General features: G+C 39.2%; 2 protein-coding genes across 3 annotated transcripts in view; one reads left to right on the top strand and one right to left on the bottom strand.

Annotated features, from left to right (window-relative positions):
* MTHFD1 (methylenetetrahydrofolate dehydrogenase, cyclohydrolase and formyltetrahydrofolate synthetase 1) overlaps positions 1–14,387 on the top strand; it is an 86,029-nt gene extending 71,642 nt beyond the window's left edge. The window contains exons 23-28 of the mRNA XM_072629617.1: positions 318–418; positions 2,017–2,194; positions 8,571–8,678; positions 9,364–9,516; positions 14,011–14,104; positions 14,234–14,387. Coding sequence (XP_072485718.1) covers positions 318–418; positions 2,017–2,194; positions 8,571–8,678; positions 9,364–9,516; positions 14,011–14,100 — 630 coding nt within the window. The 3' untranslated portion in view covers positions 14,101–14,104; positions 14,234–14,387. The remainder of the gene's footprint in view (positions 1–317; positions 419–2,016; positions 2,195–8,570; positions 8,679–9,363; positions 9,517–14,010; positions 14,105–14,233) is intronic.
* ZBTB25 (zinc finger and BTB domain containing 25) overlaps positions 1–18,716 on the bottom strand; it is an 85,861-nt gene that overhangs the window by 87 nt on the left and 67,058 nt on the right. The window contains exons 4-5 of one of the 2 annotated variants that reach the window (XM_072629626.1): positions 17,387–17,484; positions 10,154–10,221 (exon numbers count right to left, since the gene is read on the bottom strand). In XM_072629626.1, the coding sequence (XP_072485727.1) occupies positions 17,423–17,484 (62 nt within the window). In that variant the 3' untranslated portion in view covers positions 10,154–10,221; positions 17,387–17,422. Of the gene's footprint in view, positions 1–10,153; positions 10,222–17,386; positions 17,485–18,716 lie in introns of those variants that run through there. The other variant, XM_072629625.1, reaches the window with a different exon arrangement.

Below are 18,716 nucleotides of genomic sequence, written 5' to 3'. Positions count from 1 at the left end.
CAAATGAACAACAAATAAACGTGCATGTGTGTATCTAGGCGTTTCAAGGAGGAAAGTTTGATTTTTCACTTGAGTGTTATGGACTTATATTTTCATCCCAGAATCCTTGAGGCCAGTTGAAACTAAGAATAAAGGACTTTGGTTGTGACTTCAGCTGCACAAAATCATTGTTATTTTCATTGTTGGTCATCAGAACAACTTGCTTTGTTTCTGGAGTAGTACTTGTATAATGAGGCACTTCTGATGAAGGCAGTTCTGCTATCTTTATAGTATTTTTATTGCCTTCATAAAATATTTTTCACTCTTAACTTTTACAGAACCTGGAGCTGTTGGAAAAAGGTTTTTGCAACTTGGGCAAACAAATTCAAAATGCCAGGCTATTTGGCATTCCAGTAGTCGTGGCTGTCAATGCATTCAAGTAAGTGAAAAGAGAAGTTAATGAAGAAAGAGAGTTGCCAGGTGTGGAGGCGCACAACTTGTAATCCCAGCTACCTGGGAGGATGAGACTGATAGGTCTCCCGAACTCATGAGTAAATTTCAGTAGGCTAAGCCAATGTTCACACTAAGTTTGACATGAATATGGTGAACCTCTAGAAGCCAGAGGCCACTAGGTTACCTAAGGAAGACCAAACTGGAGCAGGTCAGAGCTCCCATGATGATCAGTAGTGGGACCTGACCTGTGAATAAGTCCCTGTACTTCCTGCCTGTCTGACATGGGGAAACCAGATTTTAAAAACAAACCAAAGTTGCCCTGAAATGTAATTGAGTTATTATATGACTGTAAAATGGGGATGATGATAACTTGTATTATATCTCAGGGTTGTTTTGAGGAAGGTACTTTGTAAAACTTAAAAGTACAAGTGTGAGTTGGGTTAATCATTAGGCTTTTTAGGGGGTTCTCACTGGCAGTTTTGTTGGATGTGATCTGACTCTCCTAGAAGGACCTGACTACCTTTTTGGGGTACAAATACTTGTGTCAGAGCCAGCAGATTAGGTAATGGAACATGCCTTTAGGAAGGTTGATGTATCCTGCCTTGGGTCATGTTAGGGTTATCAGAATGTCTTCGCCATAGCAGCTTTTTATTTTGCCACAAGGTCACATATGATATCTTCCCAAAGGAAAGAGAATAGAAGACATGGGTTTAGAAATCCTGACCCTAGTATGAGCAACCCACCTTTAAAGTGTGTAGATTAATTACATCGTCTTACTGTCTGAGTTTTCCTATCACCAGGTTCCAGGGAGGGAGTGATTTGCTTTTTTTTGTTGAAATTATACAGAACCTTTTCTCTCCAAAGCTGAACTTCTCCCAGTGAATGGAAAAGATGAAGTCTATTGTCTTAGCTGAAGCTCTAAAATAGAATTTAGCTATAAAGTTGTCCCTTTGTATTAGTGATGGGGGGGAAGGAGTGATGCTCCTGTGTTATTAACTAACCATCAGTCTCCAATTCACTCTTTAAATGAATATTCAAGTGCTGACGCTATGCCTAGTACCAGAGGGCCCTTCCCACACTAGATCTGTTGTAGGATCATATGATTTAGAGTTTGTCATTCTATTTCACAGAAGATATTTGGCTATTGTCATCTCCAGGTCTGTCATAGGTCTCTACTATATTTAGTAGCAGTTAATCCTTTTAATAATTTACATCTAGTAGTCAGTCAACAAGTGTTTATAAAAAGCTTACCATGGGGCCAACTAGGTGACACAGTTGATAGAGCACCAGTCCTGGAGTCAGAAAGACCTGAGTTCATATCTGGCCTTAGACACTAGCTATGTGTGCCCCTGGGCAAGTCACTTAACCCCTATTGCCTCCTAAAAAAAAAACAAAAAACTTTCTATGTGCCAGGCACTATGCCAAGCACTGGGTATACAAATGGAAGAATAAAAAGAAAGATCATCTCTACCCTCAAGAAGCTTACATTCTAAAGAATGGGCAGAAGCCTAACCTGCATAAAGATAGCCTTAGTCATATCTTAACATGGTGGCTCTGTGGTAACAGTCAGTGCTGTCTCTACAGAACTGACACTGAGGCAGAAGTGGAGTTGATTGTCCGTCTGGCTAAAGAAGCTGGAGCCTTCGATGCTGTGAAGTGCACTCATTGGGCAGAAGGGGGGAAGGGAGCTGCTGCCCTCGCTCAGGCTGTCCAGAGAGCCTCCCAGGCACCAAGTCACTTCCAGCTCCTCTATGATGTGCAGGTGAGTGAGGCCTCTTCATGACTGACTGCCTGGGCTCTGGCCTGGGTGCTCTACTGTCCTCTGTGTTCTCACTTGGTAACTTGATCACTTTATCCCAGGAATTTAATTACTATGTCATCATTATGCAGATGCTTTAGAAGGGCGATGAGAAAGTTGGTTACAAGTATTGTGTTAGTGGTGCTGACTTCATACTATGGTTCCCATGTGGACCAGATTGTTCCCTATTCCATGGGTGCAGACTGAACCTCTGACTCCCAGCCAGCAGTCTTGTAATTTGTAAATGTACTCTGCTATTCAGATGGAGGAGAATAGGAAGAAAGTAGGTGGATCAAATCATCTGCATCCCCGAGACTAGAACAGTAATTCAGCAAGTCATTTCTGGGATATCAGTTGTGCCATTCTGCTTTCCACACAGGCCATTGGAGCAGGGGTCTTCTCTCCTGGAGTCACATTTAGAGCTCAATCTTTTGTACTTAGTAAGACCTTTGGACCTAGTATGACATACGTGCACACTGGCAAACAGAATGAGTAGCTATGGCCAAATAAGGGCAACTTAAAAAATAGAAAACCTCTTTCTTACCATCACCCTAAACTAACATGGGAAGGAATTGTGTACTTTTCAGTTCACCTCCTGATTTATCTGTATCTCAAGAGTTCAGTGAAACCCTCAGGGGCAGAACAGAATTGCCTCTGCAGAATTTGATCACTTTTGACATTAGTGAATAAATTAAATTTGCTCAGGCCCAGCAGCCATGTTCTTATAGCATAAACTTTATAATGAAATAAGCTTAATTCACAGAGTGGTTTGTTTTCAATCTTGTTTCTGGATATTCCAGAATATTACTAGATCTAAAACAAGACCAATAACCAGCAACTTATTTTGGAACATAAGAATAATGTTTTAGCCCTCCTCAGATCTTTTATATGGGTTTTTGTTTGTGGTGGTGGTGGTATTCATTTTCAATACCATGGACTTTGAAGTATGATACTGTGTAGGACATTTTGGTGAAAGAAACCATGTTGGGAGTTGAGAAATTCTCTTCTTATTTTTAATGTTGTCCCTTTTTTTCTGAATGTGGTAATCAGCATCTGTGTCAAGAAATCTCTTAAGCTAAGAGAAAAGTAACTAATTTGACAGTGCCACGTGGGTGTGGTGATGGGGTTATGGGGGGAACCCATCGGCCTCCCAAACTTTAATTAACTAGGTTTTTTTTTACCTTAGTCCTCCATAGACATCTGGATCTGTCCATCTTGTTTTGGCCACTACTTCTTACAGAAATGCCTTCATTGAATTACAGTTTAATGCCATGCTTTCAGCCTTTATAGAGATATTAGCATGAGACTCACTATTTTAATAACATTTCTGTATCTTGGGATACAAGTACAAAGGATGAAAGTCCCTATGTGGAGTGAGCTTACATTGCAATGGGGATACAACAAATACATTTCAAAATATATACAGTATAAATATGAAGTTAACAGTGTAGTTAAATACAAGGTAGTTTGGGAGAGACAACACGTACCAAAGGTCGATGGTATTTGATTTACACCTTAAAGAAAGAAAGATACATTTATGAATTGTCGGTGGGGAAGGAGTGCATGCCAGACATGAGGCACAGCCTGGGCAAAAGCATGGAGACAGAAATGGAGTGTCATATGCAAGGAAAAGACTTTGGCTGGATTACAGAAGATGGGAAAAGAGAATATTAATGTCCAGTGAGGCTGGAAAGATGGATTAGGGCCAGACTGTACAGGGTTTTAAAAGCTAAACAGTAGAAATTTATATTTTATTCTAGAAGCCATTTTGTTATCCTGGAAAGAAACACTGGATATTGAGTCACAAAGAACCCTACCTCTGCCAGATGACCATGGACAAAGCACTTAATCCCTCTATGTTTCTGTCTTCATCTGTGACATAAGAGGGATGAGCTGGATGACCTTGAAGGCTAATTTATAGTCCTATTAAGACATTAATGGGAAATAAGGTTAGAAAGGTAGGTCCTAGTCAGATTGTAGAAACTATGACATTCAAGGATAAGGACCTGTGATTTTATTTAAAGTTTTTTTTGTTTTTATTTTTTTTCTTTAATCAGCAAAGGAACAGGATCAGAGCTATCCTTTGAGAACAGAAGTGCACTGGGACTAGTGTATAAGATGAATTAAAATGGTGGGTAGAGACTAGAACCTAGTTGAAAAGAAATGAAGACCTAAATTTGGGTAGTAGCCATGTAAGAGAAAAAGAAGAGACTCATAGGAAAGGCATGGTAGAGATGGAATCAACAAGGATTTAGTGACTAATTGAATGTGGGAAATGAGGAGGAAGGAGTTGAAAATAACTGAGATCTCTCCTGGGCAACTAGGAGAATGTCATTAGGCAGAGGTAAGAAAAATTGGGAGGAGGATCAAGGTTTATAGAGAAAATAAGTTTAGTTTGGGATGTGTTAAGCTTGAAATACTTGAGTTAGTAAATCCACGTGAAGCTGTCCATCAGGCAACTATGGACTGGCTCTTGGGACTTTTGACAGAATTAAAGCTATGGGAATGGGTGCAATCAGTGAAGGAGAGAAAGAAAAAGTCAAGGACAAAATATGTCAAAAGGACAAATTCTAGGTCAAATGAAGTCAACAAACATTTATTAAGCTCCTCCTATATGCTAGGAACTCTGCTAAGTACTGGAGATACAAAGAAAGATAAAAATCAGTCTCTGCTCTCGAGGAGCTCACAGTCTGATAGAAGAGGCAGGTGAAAACAATCATGTATAAAAAAGTATATGTAAGAGCACACTAGAGATGATTGAATGAGGGAATGCACTAGCATTAAGGGGGATTGGGAAAGACTTCTGGCAGAAACTGAGATTTTAGCTGGGACTTGAGAGAAGCCAAGAAACAGGGGGAGGGGTGGGGAAGCCAGTGATAATGCCCATAGTTAGCAAATGGACATGTCTTATAGAAGGAACAGGAAGGAGGCCAGTGTCACTCAAATCACAAAATATGAGAGAGGATTTAAGTTGTAAGAAAACTGGAAAGGTAGGAGGGAATCAGGTTATGAAGGGCTCTGAATACCAAACAGATGATTCTAGATTTAATTTTGAAGATAATAAGGAGCCAGCATGGTTTTTTGAATGGGGGGAGGTTAAAAGAAATTATGTCAGACCCGCAGTTTAGGAAGATCATTTTGACTGGAGGAGAAAGAGGTATGAGAAAAGAAGGCCAAAGAGAAAGCTTTTGCAATGGAGGCATGAAGTGATGAGGGCCTGCACCAGCATGATGGCAATGTCAGAGGAAAGAAAGAGGTATAAGGGGACAGACTCTCCTGTCCTAATTATGCCAGTTGTAGGGTGGCATTCCCTCCAAGAGAAAGGGGTTCATACCAGCTTGGTGATTAATAGGTTTTATTAGGGTTAATTAGGTTGATTGGTTTGTTTAAGGGAATTTACTCATAGGAGGTCAGTCATCCTGCATGGTAGAAGGACAAAGTAACATCATGGATCCCTGGCACCAACCACAGGCCAGATCAGTTATTATATAGAAACAGAACCAAGAAGGCATAGTGCCAAGGTGGCCCACAGTTACATGAAAATTTTCCCGTGAGATAGTTGGAACTTCTTTTGCTTTTTACATTTACTCAAGGTAGTTTACATTTTTTCTGTGGAGTCATAGGTCATGGTCCCACTGTGACCTACTCTCATACAGGGGGCATGTGCAAAAGACATTACAAAGGTAAAATTGACAGGCCTTGGCAACAGATTAAATGGGAAGTGGAGTTGAGAGATGAGGAACCAAGGGTGACACCTAGGTTGTGAACTTGGGTGACTGAGAAGATGGTCATACCCTGTGTAATCAGAGGAAAGATAAGAAGTAGAGGGCTTAGGGAAAGACAAGTTCAGTTTTGAACGTGATCAACTTAAGATGCTTACAAGGCATCTTGTCTGAGATGTCCAAGAAGCAACTGGAAATGCAAGTCTGAAAGTTAGGGCTGGTTAGGCTACAGTGGCAGAGGCTTCAGAGAGGTCAAGAAGGATGAGAATTGAGAAAAGGTTATTAGATTTGGCTATTAAGGCATTATTGGTGACTTTGGAGAGCAGTTTTGATTGACTAATGAGGTCAGAAGCCAGACTATAGAGAATTAAGAAGAGGATGAAAGGAACAGAAGAAGAAGCACCAATTATAGATAGCCTTCTCAAGGTAAAACTAACTGGAAGAAAGATAGGGTGTTAGCTAGGAGGGTTGGAAGGGAGACATGGGCATCTTTGTAAGCAATAGGGAAGAAGCTGGTTGAAAGGGAAAGATTGAAGATAAGTAAATGGGTGTGGATGATATAAGGAAGCATTTTCCTAGAGAAGATGAGAAGCAGTGGAACCACTTTTGAGGTTTGTCTCGGCAAGGAGCAAGGCCCCCTCTTCATGTGAAATGGGGTGAGGAAGGAAATAGTTTCCAAGTGATGTGAGAAGAGTAGGAGGGGAAAGGAGGGAGCTCTTGGAAAATGACCTTTCTTGTTCTATTTTGTTTTTTTAGGAAAATATGAGCTAGAGGTCTCAATTTAGGAAGGTAGGGAGAAGGAAGCCATGGAAGAGAGGTTTGAAGAAAGATAAACAGTATAGAAAAGCCACTGTGGTGAGAGAGTTAGGTATAAAGGATAGTAAAAACATTGTCTTGCCTGCAGTGAGGGCTCAGTTGAAATTATGTGATCTAAATTTGTAGTGGACCCAGTCGGCACAGTTTTGTGATTTTTCACCAGCATGTAAGAGAGAAGGTAGTGGATAGTGGGAATAGTCCAAAACTGAGAGTTGTAAGTGCAAGTTCAGCAACTGGATTTTGGAACAAGGGCCTCCAGAGAACACAACAGTGTAGAGGGGAACTGGTTCACCAAAGGATCATGGTGGAAAAGGAAGAAGGTAAGAACAGGATTGGGGTTTCCTGGGAGAGGGAGAGGTGAAATGACAACAGATGTCATCAGATGGATATTTCAGAGTTTGGGAACATGGAAGTAGAATAATTGTAGGTAATGGCAAGATTCAGATCCCTGTGTGTGGCTGAGGTGGGCAGTGAAGGAGTTGAGGAGGTGGGCATTGAAGGAGTTGAGGAGCTGGGAGTTTGAGGGAATAGCATCGTGTACATTGAAGTTCCCTGATATGAAGGTAGGAAAGAGAGACTGAGCCAGGAACTGAACTAACTGACAGAAGAAGGCAAATGTCCTGGAGATTAGTTGACAGCTACCAGAATTTTGATGGAGTGATAAATATGGATTGAGTAAATCTCAAAAGAGGAGACAGTGGTGAGCAAGGAGTATGCCAACTTCCCCACCTCTAGCTTGAGTCAGGGATATGAGTGAAAATGCAGCCAGTGCTGGAAAGTGTAGCCAGGTTATCTCTATCATCAAGAGAGAACTAGATCTCAATGAGAGCCAGAAGACGGAAGGAGTGAGATAAGAAAGGTTATAAGGTAAAAGCAAGTTTGTTACTTAGGGAACAGGCATGTGAGACTGTACAGTGAAAAGGATGGGGAGGTTTAGAATGGGATGTTGCATTGGGGGGGGCACGGGGAAATGTTGAAGGAAATTGGGAGAAAGCTAGAGGACAGAAAATAGGGTTGAATGGTGAGGGAGATGAATCACTGAGATGGGGAGAGTATGGTGGGATGATGGAGATTGTTAATCATTAAGGAATAAATTCAGATAGGTTATCAATATCCCTTGGGACTTAACTTCAAGGTGTGTAACTAGAAGGGAGGAGGAGGTACCCATCTGGGGGCAGATTTAGGCAAGTTATCCATGGAGTGAGTATGATGGATGACTGTTGGCAGGCCAGCCTAGGAGAGCAGTATGAGGAAACATGTTGGAATGGTGTTTTTCTCCAATTCAGGCAAGAAAGCAGGGCAGGCTAGGATAGCCTGATATTTGATGTAATAAAAAGCAAGTAGATGCTAATGGATTTTTTTGTTTTAGTGATGCCTTTGGGTTGTTTTTTTTTTTACACCACAGACATTTCCCCCAATATCTCTTGCTGTCATCCCACTGAATCTTTCCTTGTCATCAAGAAAGAATTTTTTAAAAACTAGTCAAGCAAAGTCACTTCATTTGCATGTAATATTTGGTACTTGTAGTCCTCCATCACTTATGAGAATAGAGAGCCATGTTTCTTCCCCTTTTCTGGTAGACATTTTCCATGCCATGTGCTGTGCTTGTAATTCCTGTGATCAGTATCAAAAGAAATGTCTATAATAGTAGAACAGGATTTGGAAAATCTGACGTATCTGGACAAGAGAAATGTTTTGTGCCTTATTCTCTCCCCAATATATGAATGTTCTTATAAGTGACTGCATGACAATCATTCCCTTGTGTCTCTCTCTTCTTCCCCACCAATACACCCACCCCTCAGCTCCCTGTTGTAGACAAGATCAGGATAATTGCACAGAAAATCTATGGGGCTGATGACATTGAATTATTGCCAGAGGCTCAGCATAAAGTCGAGGTCTACACAAAGCAGGTAGGAGTATATGGTTTTTATTCTTCATTTTACTAATTTAATGAGAATGCCAAAGGAGCACTGAGCTAGAAATTCTGGCTCTAGCTTTACCAGTATCTCTATAATCTTGGGCAAGTTGTCACTTTTCTGGGCCTCAGTTTTTTCATCTATAAAATGAGGGACTTGGATGAGATCATCTCTGAGCCTCCCCTTCTTCTTCCTGTGCATCACTCCCAGTCAGTTTTGCTCTGAAATGTCTTCTTTCTTAAAAGTATTTTACTTTGATTGAAAGGTCATTCAGGTTTTCCCATATTGGACATGCTACATGGATGTATGCAGAAAAAATGGAAGGCATTGGTAAAGTGGTGTATCTTTTGCCTTTTCAATACAGCTGCTCCAAACTATCATTTGAATATTTGAAATAAAACTCTTCCGCTGTGTTTTAGATTTCTGAGTGTTTTAATCTCTCATCCAACTAGTACCTGAGATATTTTTAGTCTTTGCTAACTAGACAGAAGATACTTGTCACTGAGGTGGAAATTATTTCTGTCCTGCCAGATGGATACAAAAGAAATGAAAGTCACTTGGCTTTAGAAAGAAATGTAAAGGTCATTAAAATTGCAGTGCTTAAATGATTGTTTTGTTAAATTAATATAAACATTTATTATCTTGGTTACTCCTTCCCACCTTCCCCCTTGCTCTTTAGGGATTTGGAAACCTACCCATCTGCATGGCTAAAACACATCTGTCCTTATCTCATGACCCAGAGAAGAAAGGTGTGCCCACAGGTTTTGTTCTGCCAATCCGTGACATTCGGGCCAGTGTTGGTGCTGGCTTCTTGTACCCTTTGGTAGGGACGGTAAGTACTACACAAAGAATGATGCTTGGTGTGTTGTTCATAATTATGCTTCCTATTTTAAGTTTATTCCTGTAGTTACCAGTAAGTAGCTAAATGGGCAAAAACATTCTTGCCAGAGGAGGAAATGGGAATCAGACCTATCAGAATGATTAAGCCTGCTGAGGTACACTGTTTGTTGTTATTTAAGTGTGATGCAAGTACTGTCTCTGCTGAATAGTAACCTGGGGTGTTTCCAGTTTTCACACTTCTCTTGTGACTCTGAGTTCAAGATGGGCCTTGTTCACAGAAGAAGTAGGTGTAATGCATTATTTAGGAGCACCAGGAAGGCTGCATTTCCTACCCCCTACCCATGTCTCTCTGAGTTTCATGGCAGGTGTCGGAAATTCTACCATTAGAACTTTATTCCTTTGGATTGGGAAATTGTCCCTGCTGAAATATAGATACCCCGGGAGGGATAAGGCATTAGTTACTTATGTGTGTTTGTTTTCGTAGTTCTTTCTAACTTGGAAACCAATTGAGAACTTTTTATAAAGGGGATTAGGGATTGAGGGGAAAGAAGGTGCTTGATTTACAGTTTTACTTCAAAGTTTTGCTTTGTTTAAATTGTCCCTTCTGTGTACTACATCTGATGTCTGTCAGTTGAATCTGCTGCCTTCGGGTACCATATAGCATACGTTCAGTTCTTTTAAACATTTGTAAAGCACACTGTAAAAAAAGTTAACATATTTAAATCAGTTTAAACTATAGAAATGAAAGGTAACAAGTTACTGTGTTTTAGAAGACAAATTACCTTTTAAATGGAAGAGATGATTAAATTTTTTTCATTAGTATATCTTAATGTTCATAATGTCAGTGCTTCTCCTGGAATTGACAAGCTTAGCACCACACACACCCCCACAACCCCTCCATCTTAAGCACTTGAGCCAGTTAATTGTACTAACAAATGCAGGTGATTTTAAATCAACATTTTAAAATAAAACTTAATCATATTTTAATTGCTCACATTCATTTCTGAATATATCCCTCCCCACTACCACCTAATAAGCTATCCCTTGTAGCTAAAAACTTTTAAGGGATGAGGAGAAGCAGTTCATTAAAACTAACCAACGTATTAACTGTTTCTGACAGCATGTGCTTTCTTTACCTCCCAACTCTTCTCCCAGGCCAAACTTGATTGTCATGATTACACAGCTTTCAGTTTTTGGATTGTTCTTCCCATTTACATTGTGGTCATTATATATGTTGTTTTCCTGTTTCATCTTACTTCCTTCTTCATCAGTTCATACAAGGTTTCCCTTGATTCTGTGAAAAATCTTTCTATTTGACATTTCCTATGGTACAATAAGTAGTATTCCATTATATTTACGTACTACAGTTTGTTTAGCCATTCTCCATCTGTGGGCACTCTACTGTTTCCTGTCTCTGCTACTGCAGAAAGTATTGCTATGAATATTTTGGTATATATGGGAAATTTCTTTCTCCCTTGAACCTGGGGTGTATGCATTACAGTAGGATCACTAGATCAAAAGATATGAACATTTTAGTCATTTTTTACCTACTCTCAAACTGATTCATACTAGCATCTTTTAAAATAAGATTCTTAAATAGCAGGCACCCTCAACAATACATTTTATTTTTCCCTTTCAAGTAACTCAGTTTAGCAGCTATGAAAATGTTGCAGCGATATTATTTTGCATTGTTTAGAGATAAGATATAAATATGAATGGAGAATTAGAGATCAAGACATAAAAAAGTTTAAACCAGTAAAAATAGCCTTCTGCTAGATGGGAAAGAGTAACAATAGCTTGCTTAACCCCTTGCTTCAAATTTACCATTTAGCCTATATGTCTAAGTCAGTAGAGCTGTAGCAATGAATACACTTTAAAACCTTAAATGAGTATTTGATTATAACTGACTATAAACTTTTCATCTGCTTGGACACATACAGAGTCAGCAGTAATTGTTTCCAAAATTCATATGGTGTATAACAATAATTAGCAACAATTCGAGGAATTCCATTATTGAATTGCCTGTCACCTGTCAAATAATGGATTTCCCAGAAAAGGTTCTTTCAGCCATTGTGGCTCCATCAAGGCTCCTGTCCTTTATTCTACACACTGATGACTTTTTACCAGAAGATATCTTGGGTACCTCACAAAGTAAAGTCCTGTGGAATGTTTTAACATTCATATGAGGTGTTCTCTTTCAGTTTTACTTTTATAACATCTCTACGTCTTTCCTGTCTTTATATAATTGCTAATCTTTGCAACTTTATTTTCTGATTGGTCCTATTTTCCCCCTTCACCTTCAACTTCTTATCATTTTAACTTCTGACCATAGCATTTGGCCCCAGATGCTAACTTTAGAGGACTCAGGGTTCCTGGATTGTGTTTCAGGAATTGCTGATCCCATGAGATCCTAGTTCAAATAATGAGTCCCATGGAGTGGTCGCATCATTTGAATTTGCACTGCATGTTTCCATTGGGTTGAAACCAATTACCATATTTTACCTAATTATAACTTGGAACAGTACAAATTCAAATATATGTTCAAATAGGGTTCATTATTTGCAGTAATTGAGACCTAGCTGTGCTTAGAAATGTCAACATTAGGTGATGCAGTTTTTAAATTGCATTATATTATAGAAGATCATTCAACTGGTCCTTTAAGTATGTTTTTATACTTGTCAGTTTTTAGAAATTTCACTTCAAATGTCTTATTTTCAGTCTATATTTAAAGTAGCACTTGCATAATTTGTCATTATACAAAAGATTATAAAAATCAAAATGTACTGTGTAGAAATTGCATTTGCAAGCTATTTTGATTTGTACTTAACCTGATTTCCCTGCCCACCCAGCCAGAAAAAAAGTTGTTATTATTATTATTATTAGGAAATAAAAGCAAAGACCTCAGTGCTTTAATGCATTTATGTTATGGCTTCTCTTCAGTCTTTGCAAGTCTAAATTAAACTAGTAAGAACATTGACAGTAAAACTATATGTTCTGTTTTTAAAAAAACACTTTTTGCTTAAATACACATGAGTCTTGGAAGAATTATTGCCTAGGTATATATTCAGTTTTGGAAGTAAATTAGAAAATCTGCCTGCTGAGACTAATCCATTCTTTAAAAAAACAAAACAAAAAAGTCTTTACCCATCTCATTCCACTTTGTTGAAAGTAAGCAGACATTGCTTGTTCATCTCTTGTTAAGCTGATATCTTTGTTCACTTCCATGCTTGAAACCATTATGTGGGACAATTTCATGAGTGCAGTTCTTTAATTTTGCTGAAAACTTTCCAGCCTTATTTAATTACTATGCTAATTGGGTTAATTATAAGAATTACACTTTTATGTAGGGTGGAGGGCTTTTTCAATCTTTCCTTTTAAGTAGTAGGAGGTAGAATTGGCAAAGATGTAAGTACAGTTGATAGAGGCATTTCTGGAAGATACCCATGATATACTGTTAGCCTGTGGTCTGACCATTCTGAAAAACAAATTGGAATAATGCAAAACAAAATGACTAAAATATCCCTCCCAAAAGATTTCTCCTCCTACCTCCCCTCCCCCCAGTAGGCATGTATGCCAGGGAAGTAAAAGGCCAAAAAAAAGGTCCCCTACATACCAAAATAATCCCTAACTGTAGGTCTTGTGGTAGCAAAGAACTGCAAACAAAAACTACCCATTGATTGCAGAATGGCTAGATACTGGGGTAGATGAAAGTAATGGGATATTATTGTGCTATAAGAAATGACAAATATGAAAAACATGGAAAAACTCAAATGAATCAATGCAGAACAGGAAAACAATCTGTACAGTGACAACAGTGTAAATGAAAAGAACAGTAAAATGAAACTGGATTTTATGACAACCTTGGATCCAGAGAAAAGACAAAAAATATATACTTCCCTCCTTTCATAGATGAGAGAGTAGAGGACATTGAATATGAAATGTGTTGGTTAGTTCTGCTGAACTGTTGTTGTTTTTCATCTTTGTTACAAGGAAAGGGTTGCAGGGTAGGGGTAGATGGGGGAATATATTCAGAAATTAATGTGCTGTAAAAGCAAAAGGTATTACTGAAACTATTCAAATAAATAAAAATAAAGCAAAAAATTGGCTTAGTGTTATAGAAAGAACATTGTACTAAAAGTAAACAAGCCAGAACTACAGTCCTGACTTTTACTAACTAGTTGTGGAACCCAAGATTACTGACCCTTTGGTTTCTTCACTTATAAAAACTGAGGGCATTGAACTTGATGAACTTTAAAATTATTTCAAGCTCTAATATTCTTAATTCTATTATGTAGACTTTTTAAGTGTTGTGATATGTAATGGCTTCTTTAGGGAAGTTCCATAACTATTCATGTCTACTCCCTTGACTGACAATGAGAAAAATCTTCATATGACTTTGTTCCTTGGTTTTGTTCTATATGAGGAAGGTAGAGGAAGGATTATTAGGGTTAGAGTGCTCATTTTTCAATTCTACTTTGTTCCTTAGATGAGTACAATGCCTGGTCTCCCGACTCGGCCCTGTTTCTATGACATTGACTTGGATCCTGTATCAGAAGAGGTGAATGGATTGTTCTGAACTGGTAAGTTATTCTCAAGGAATCCTCCATTTTTATGAAGATGCTTGAATGTAAAATAAAGATTTCACGTTGTGATGTTTAGCAGCAATAAATAATGATTATTATTAGTTTAATTCCTCTTTTTCTTTCCAGATTAGGTGTATCTTCCAGAAACTACATTGGAAGTTTTCCCAGAAGCCTGCATTTATAGTGCCTGACTTACATTATCATGTGTAGATTTGCTTAAATCATGGAAGTTTTTATCAGTCCTTATGAAATTAAATTAAATAATTTTAAAATCTTTAAACTTGTCATTATTTCTAATTCCAACATCTCCTTCCCCTTATACACTCTTCCCTTTTTTATATAGAATTAGTACCATCTCTAATATACGTTTAACTGTGCCTGCCTCTGCTATTGCTTTAATATCCCCCACTGAATATGTAACAGTAGAGGAGTTTAATAAAGATAAGATCCTAAGAATTTGGTGCCCAAAATTTGTTTCATAATCAAAATATTAAACCAATAAAGGACTTTTGAGATCATCTGACCCAACTCCTTCATTTTACAAATGAGGAAACTGAGGCTTCAAAAGATGGTATGGCTTGTCCATGATCACACATAGAGTTAGGATCAGTCAGTACTAGAACTTGGATCTCTCGCATCCAGGATTCTTTCTGCCACACCACACATTGCCAGAAAAACTCTTGACTCTAAGTAAGAGGTCTCCCACAATTTATCTGCAGCTTTTCATCTCTCAAAATAAATGACCCTGAAGTTAGCAGGGTCATAAACATTCTAGAACAGATACTCAAATAGCCTCAGATCTCCTAAATAACTCTTGAGGCAGTTCGTGGTTAGTTTATCAGGGGTTTGGGGTTTGTTCTGGTTTTTTTTGACATATTTATTCTGACCTTAGCTCTTTCATAGAGCCCTCTGAATACAGCTTAGACCTACTGTGTTACTCACATATAGATATAGATAGAAAAGACCTGTCCATGACTTCTGTTAACTTTCTTCCAGCACTTTTAATAATAACAAAATTTAATAATAGCATTTATATAGCACTTGAAGGTTTGCAAAGCATTTTTAAGTTATCTCATTTGATCCTCATAATCGTCCTGGGAGGTAGACGCTGTCATTTATCCCCATTTTACGGATGAAGAAGGTGAAGTGTAGGATCCTATAGGACACAAAGCAGGTCTTCCCAACTTGAAGTTGGGTACTCTTTGCACTTACCACCTAGCTACCAGTTCATGTCACAGAAGCAACTCAAACATGGGAAATACCAAACAGTCGGATTGGATTTTACCCTGCAAAGTATGCAGGCTTTTGTTGTAAGTGTTGTTATTGATGCTCTATATGGTGCTCTAATAGCACCATGCTTTCTGAGTAATTATGTACTTAGTAAATAATAATAATAGCTGATATTTATATAAATTCTTAAACTTGTCTAATTCAAAGGCACAGCCTTTACCTAGGTAGAAATAGTTCCCTTTCTCTCATTTCTGTCTGGGCTGTGCTGAGGCTTTGATTTGTTGTAGCTGTTCAAATCCATTGCTGTCCTCAGACTCTCTGGATTCGATTCTCTGTTGTCCTATATTTCTCCTCCCTTTCACAGCCAGACTTCTAGGAAAAGCTGTCTACACTTCAGTGCCTTCTATCTTTTCTGGATCATCATCCATGTTCCTTCGCTCTGTCATTAGAACCCAAGGCTCTACACTGGGCCTTCTCTACATTCTCTCTTAGTGACCTCATCAACTCCTTTGGGTTCAATTATGACTCTAAAAATATATAAATATTCAACCCTCATCAACCAGATTCTACTTCTGCATCACCAGCTGCCTAACTGGATGTCCTAGAATAGGCATCTCAAACTCAGTGTGTCCAATATGTTTCCCCTAGTTCTCCAAACTTCCCTATTTCAGTTGAGGGCATTATTATTCTTCCAGTCATACTGGTTCAATCTGAGCCAGTCTCTACTGCTTCTCCCTCACCTAACCTCTCCAGTATGATGCCAACCTGAACCTTACTTCAGATGCTCTTGTCAGTTCTGCTTCCATCATATCTCATATGACACCACTCCATTCAGCATGCCTACCACCTCTGTAGACACTCTTCACCTCTTAGACTACTGCAGTATCCTCACTGGTGCCTTTGCATCATCTATTTCCTCTTCAAATCACACAACAGCCAAACACTGGTCCGAGGCTGTCTAAGCCCCCAGCAGGTTCCTTCTTGTTTTTAAGATAAAATGCAAACCCCTGTTGGACATGACCCTTCATAATCTGGCCCTAGCCTTCCTTTTCCAGACAGTACACCTCACTCCCCTTCATACATACTCTAGCCTGGTCAAATTGGCTGAGATGTTTTTCTCACAGGATAACTCTATCTCCTAGCTCTGTCTTTTGACAAACTGCCTGAAATTCATCCCTCCTCACCTCCACATCTTGTTCAGTTTCAGTCGTGGCTAACTCTTCATTTGGGGTTTTCTTGGCAAATTTAACAGAGTGGTTTGGTATTTCCTGTTTCTACCTCATTTAACAGATAAGGAACTGAGGCAAAAGGGTTGAGTGACTTGCCCAGGGTCACACAGCTAGTCTGAAGCTGGATTTGACTCTGAATCTGGTCCTCTATCCACTGTACCACCTAGCTGCCCCACATCTTAGAATACCTAATCTCCTTCAAAGCTTAGGTCAAGCCCCACTTCCTATATGAGGCCTTTTTGACCACCATCCTCCCCACCTCTGCCACCAGTCATTATACTGTGTCTCTTTTGCATATACATGTGTTTCATCCTCATCCCTCAAATGAAGGATAAATTCCTTCAGGGCAGGAACTGTTTGATTTTCTTTTGTAGTCCCAGTGCCTTGACATAGTACCTGGTACATAGGTATTTAATAAATGCTTGCTGACTGATAGACTGATTGACTGAAAGCAGATAGACAATCAATTGGACCCAGAATTCATTAGATCAAAGTGTTACATTTGAGAAATTGCAAAATACTTTTAGTGACTCCAAGCTTCTTCCTGAAATAAGGCTTTTTAAAATTAATATCTTTTTGAGATTCTGTATGCCTATGAGTCATAACATACCACAGTCTTTGAAGAACTAGTCACCAGCTAACCAGAGTGTAATGGAGAGGTGTATGGTGAGCATGAGTGTGAGCAATATGTTGCTAATGAAAAACTGAAAGCCAGAAGAAGCATATAAGATAGCTCCTTTGGATATATTCGAAAATAATGACAAAAAAGGCAAGAAAGTCGTGTGATAAGAGCTCAGTATAACCATTGGACAGTACTCACTCTCTTGTTCGTGCTCTCCCCTTCCCCCATGGAGGTTTATGGAGTGGCATGGACAATAGCTATACACCGATGACAGCGTGGATGGTTTGCCATCTGCACTGTTGGAAAAAAAAAATATTCATTTGGATGAAATCATAGATCCATCCAAGAAAGGACTAAGGAAATGAAATGGGGAACTATTGCTTATAAATCAAGGTATTAATGTTAACCTTCTCTGCCCTTCAACTACCCCATTTGAAGGTTATTAGTTTCATCACCATGTGCAGAATGTGGGAGACTCCTGTTCTTGGAACAGGTTGTCTGAAAGGGTGAATACCATTCCAAGCCCTAAGTGCCAAATGAAAACTTATTGCAAGGACAGTTCTCTTGGAGGAAGGTATGGTACAGCCAGGGATATCATCCCATGCAGGGGCAGAAATTCCAGAAATTTAGCTAGAGGTCCATAGAGGAAGTGAGCCAGCTGCAAAGATACTCACCTGGGATACAGCCAAAGGCAAGAAATCTTTACCTGATAGCATCCTATTTTAATTACTCTTACTAAGTAGGCAAGAAAGGCAAGCACTGTCAGCAACCCTTAAATTTTGGGTGTCCCTGGGGGAATGCCTCAACTGCTTTCCCTAGTTACAGTTCTGGACCTATGTTCTTCCCCCATTCCACTCAGTAGGGTATCCTTAGTGTTTTTGTTTTTTTGTTTTTTTAACAAAGTCATAGATGCCTCTAGGACAGGGGCTGTGTCTTACACCTCCTTTAATCCCAGAGCCCAACACAGAATGTGCCCTCCTTGCAGAGTAGCTTAGGAAAGGTTTGTAGCTCCCTTTCTGCTAAATGGTAATCAGGATGGGACTCGGATGCCTGTTAGCAGGTTCTGGGAATGAGTGCCTTGTGAAATCTATAGATGACCCTTTAGACTATGTTTCTTGTGCCCAGCCAAATGGATCTTAGATAAAACAAAAAAAAAATGGGAATTGATGCTCTGAGCCCCAGGGTACTCCAGCTTTTCAAGAAGCACTTGGTGTAGTGAGAAGAGAGATGCTCTTGGAGTCAGAAGATAGAGGTTTCGGTAGCTAATCTGACAGTAATGGAATCAATCTGGCCCTCTTCTTACTCATAACACTATTTCCATCCCTTTGGATGGACCATGCTTCATACCTAAAATATGCTTCCTCCTTACCGGTCCCCGTCTTTAAAACTCAACTCAGTCACTATCTTCTGTATGAAACCTTTTCTGACAGCTGAGTCCTAGCTGCTACTGCCTTACCTCCCAAACTACTGTGTATTTAATGACTGAATATATTTGTATTTAGGGGCAGCTAGGTAGTGCAGTGGATAG

The sequence above is a fragment of the Notamacropus eugenii genome, chromosome 1 (genome assembly GCF_028372415.1).
Source record: "Notamacropus eugenii isolate mMacEug1 chromosome 1, mMacEug1.pri_v2, whole genome shotgun sequence".
In the NCBI taxonomy this organism is placed as follows: Eukaryota; Metazoa; Chordata; class Mammalia; order Diprotodontia; family Macropodidae; genus Notamacropus; species Notamacropus eugenii.
The sequence above is the reverse complement of the archived record's forward strand: the minus strand, read 5'-3'. Positions and strand labels throughout refer to the sequence as shown.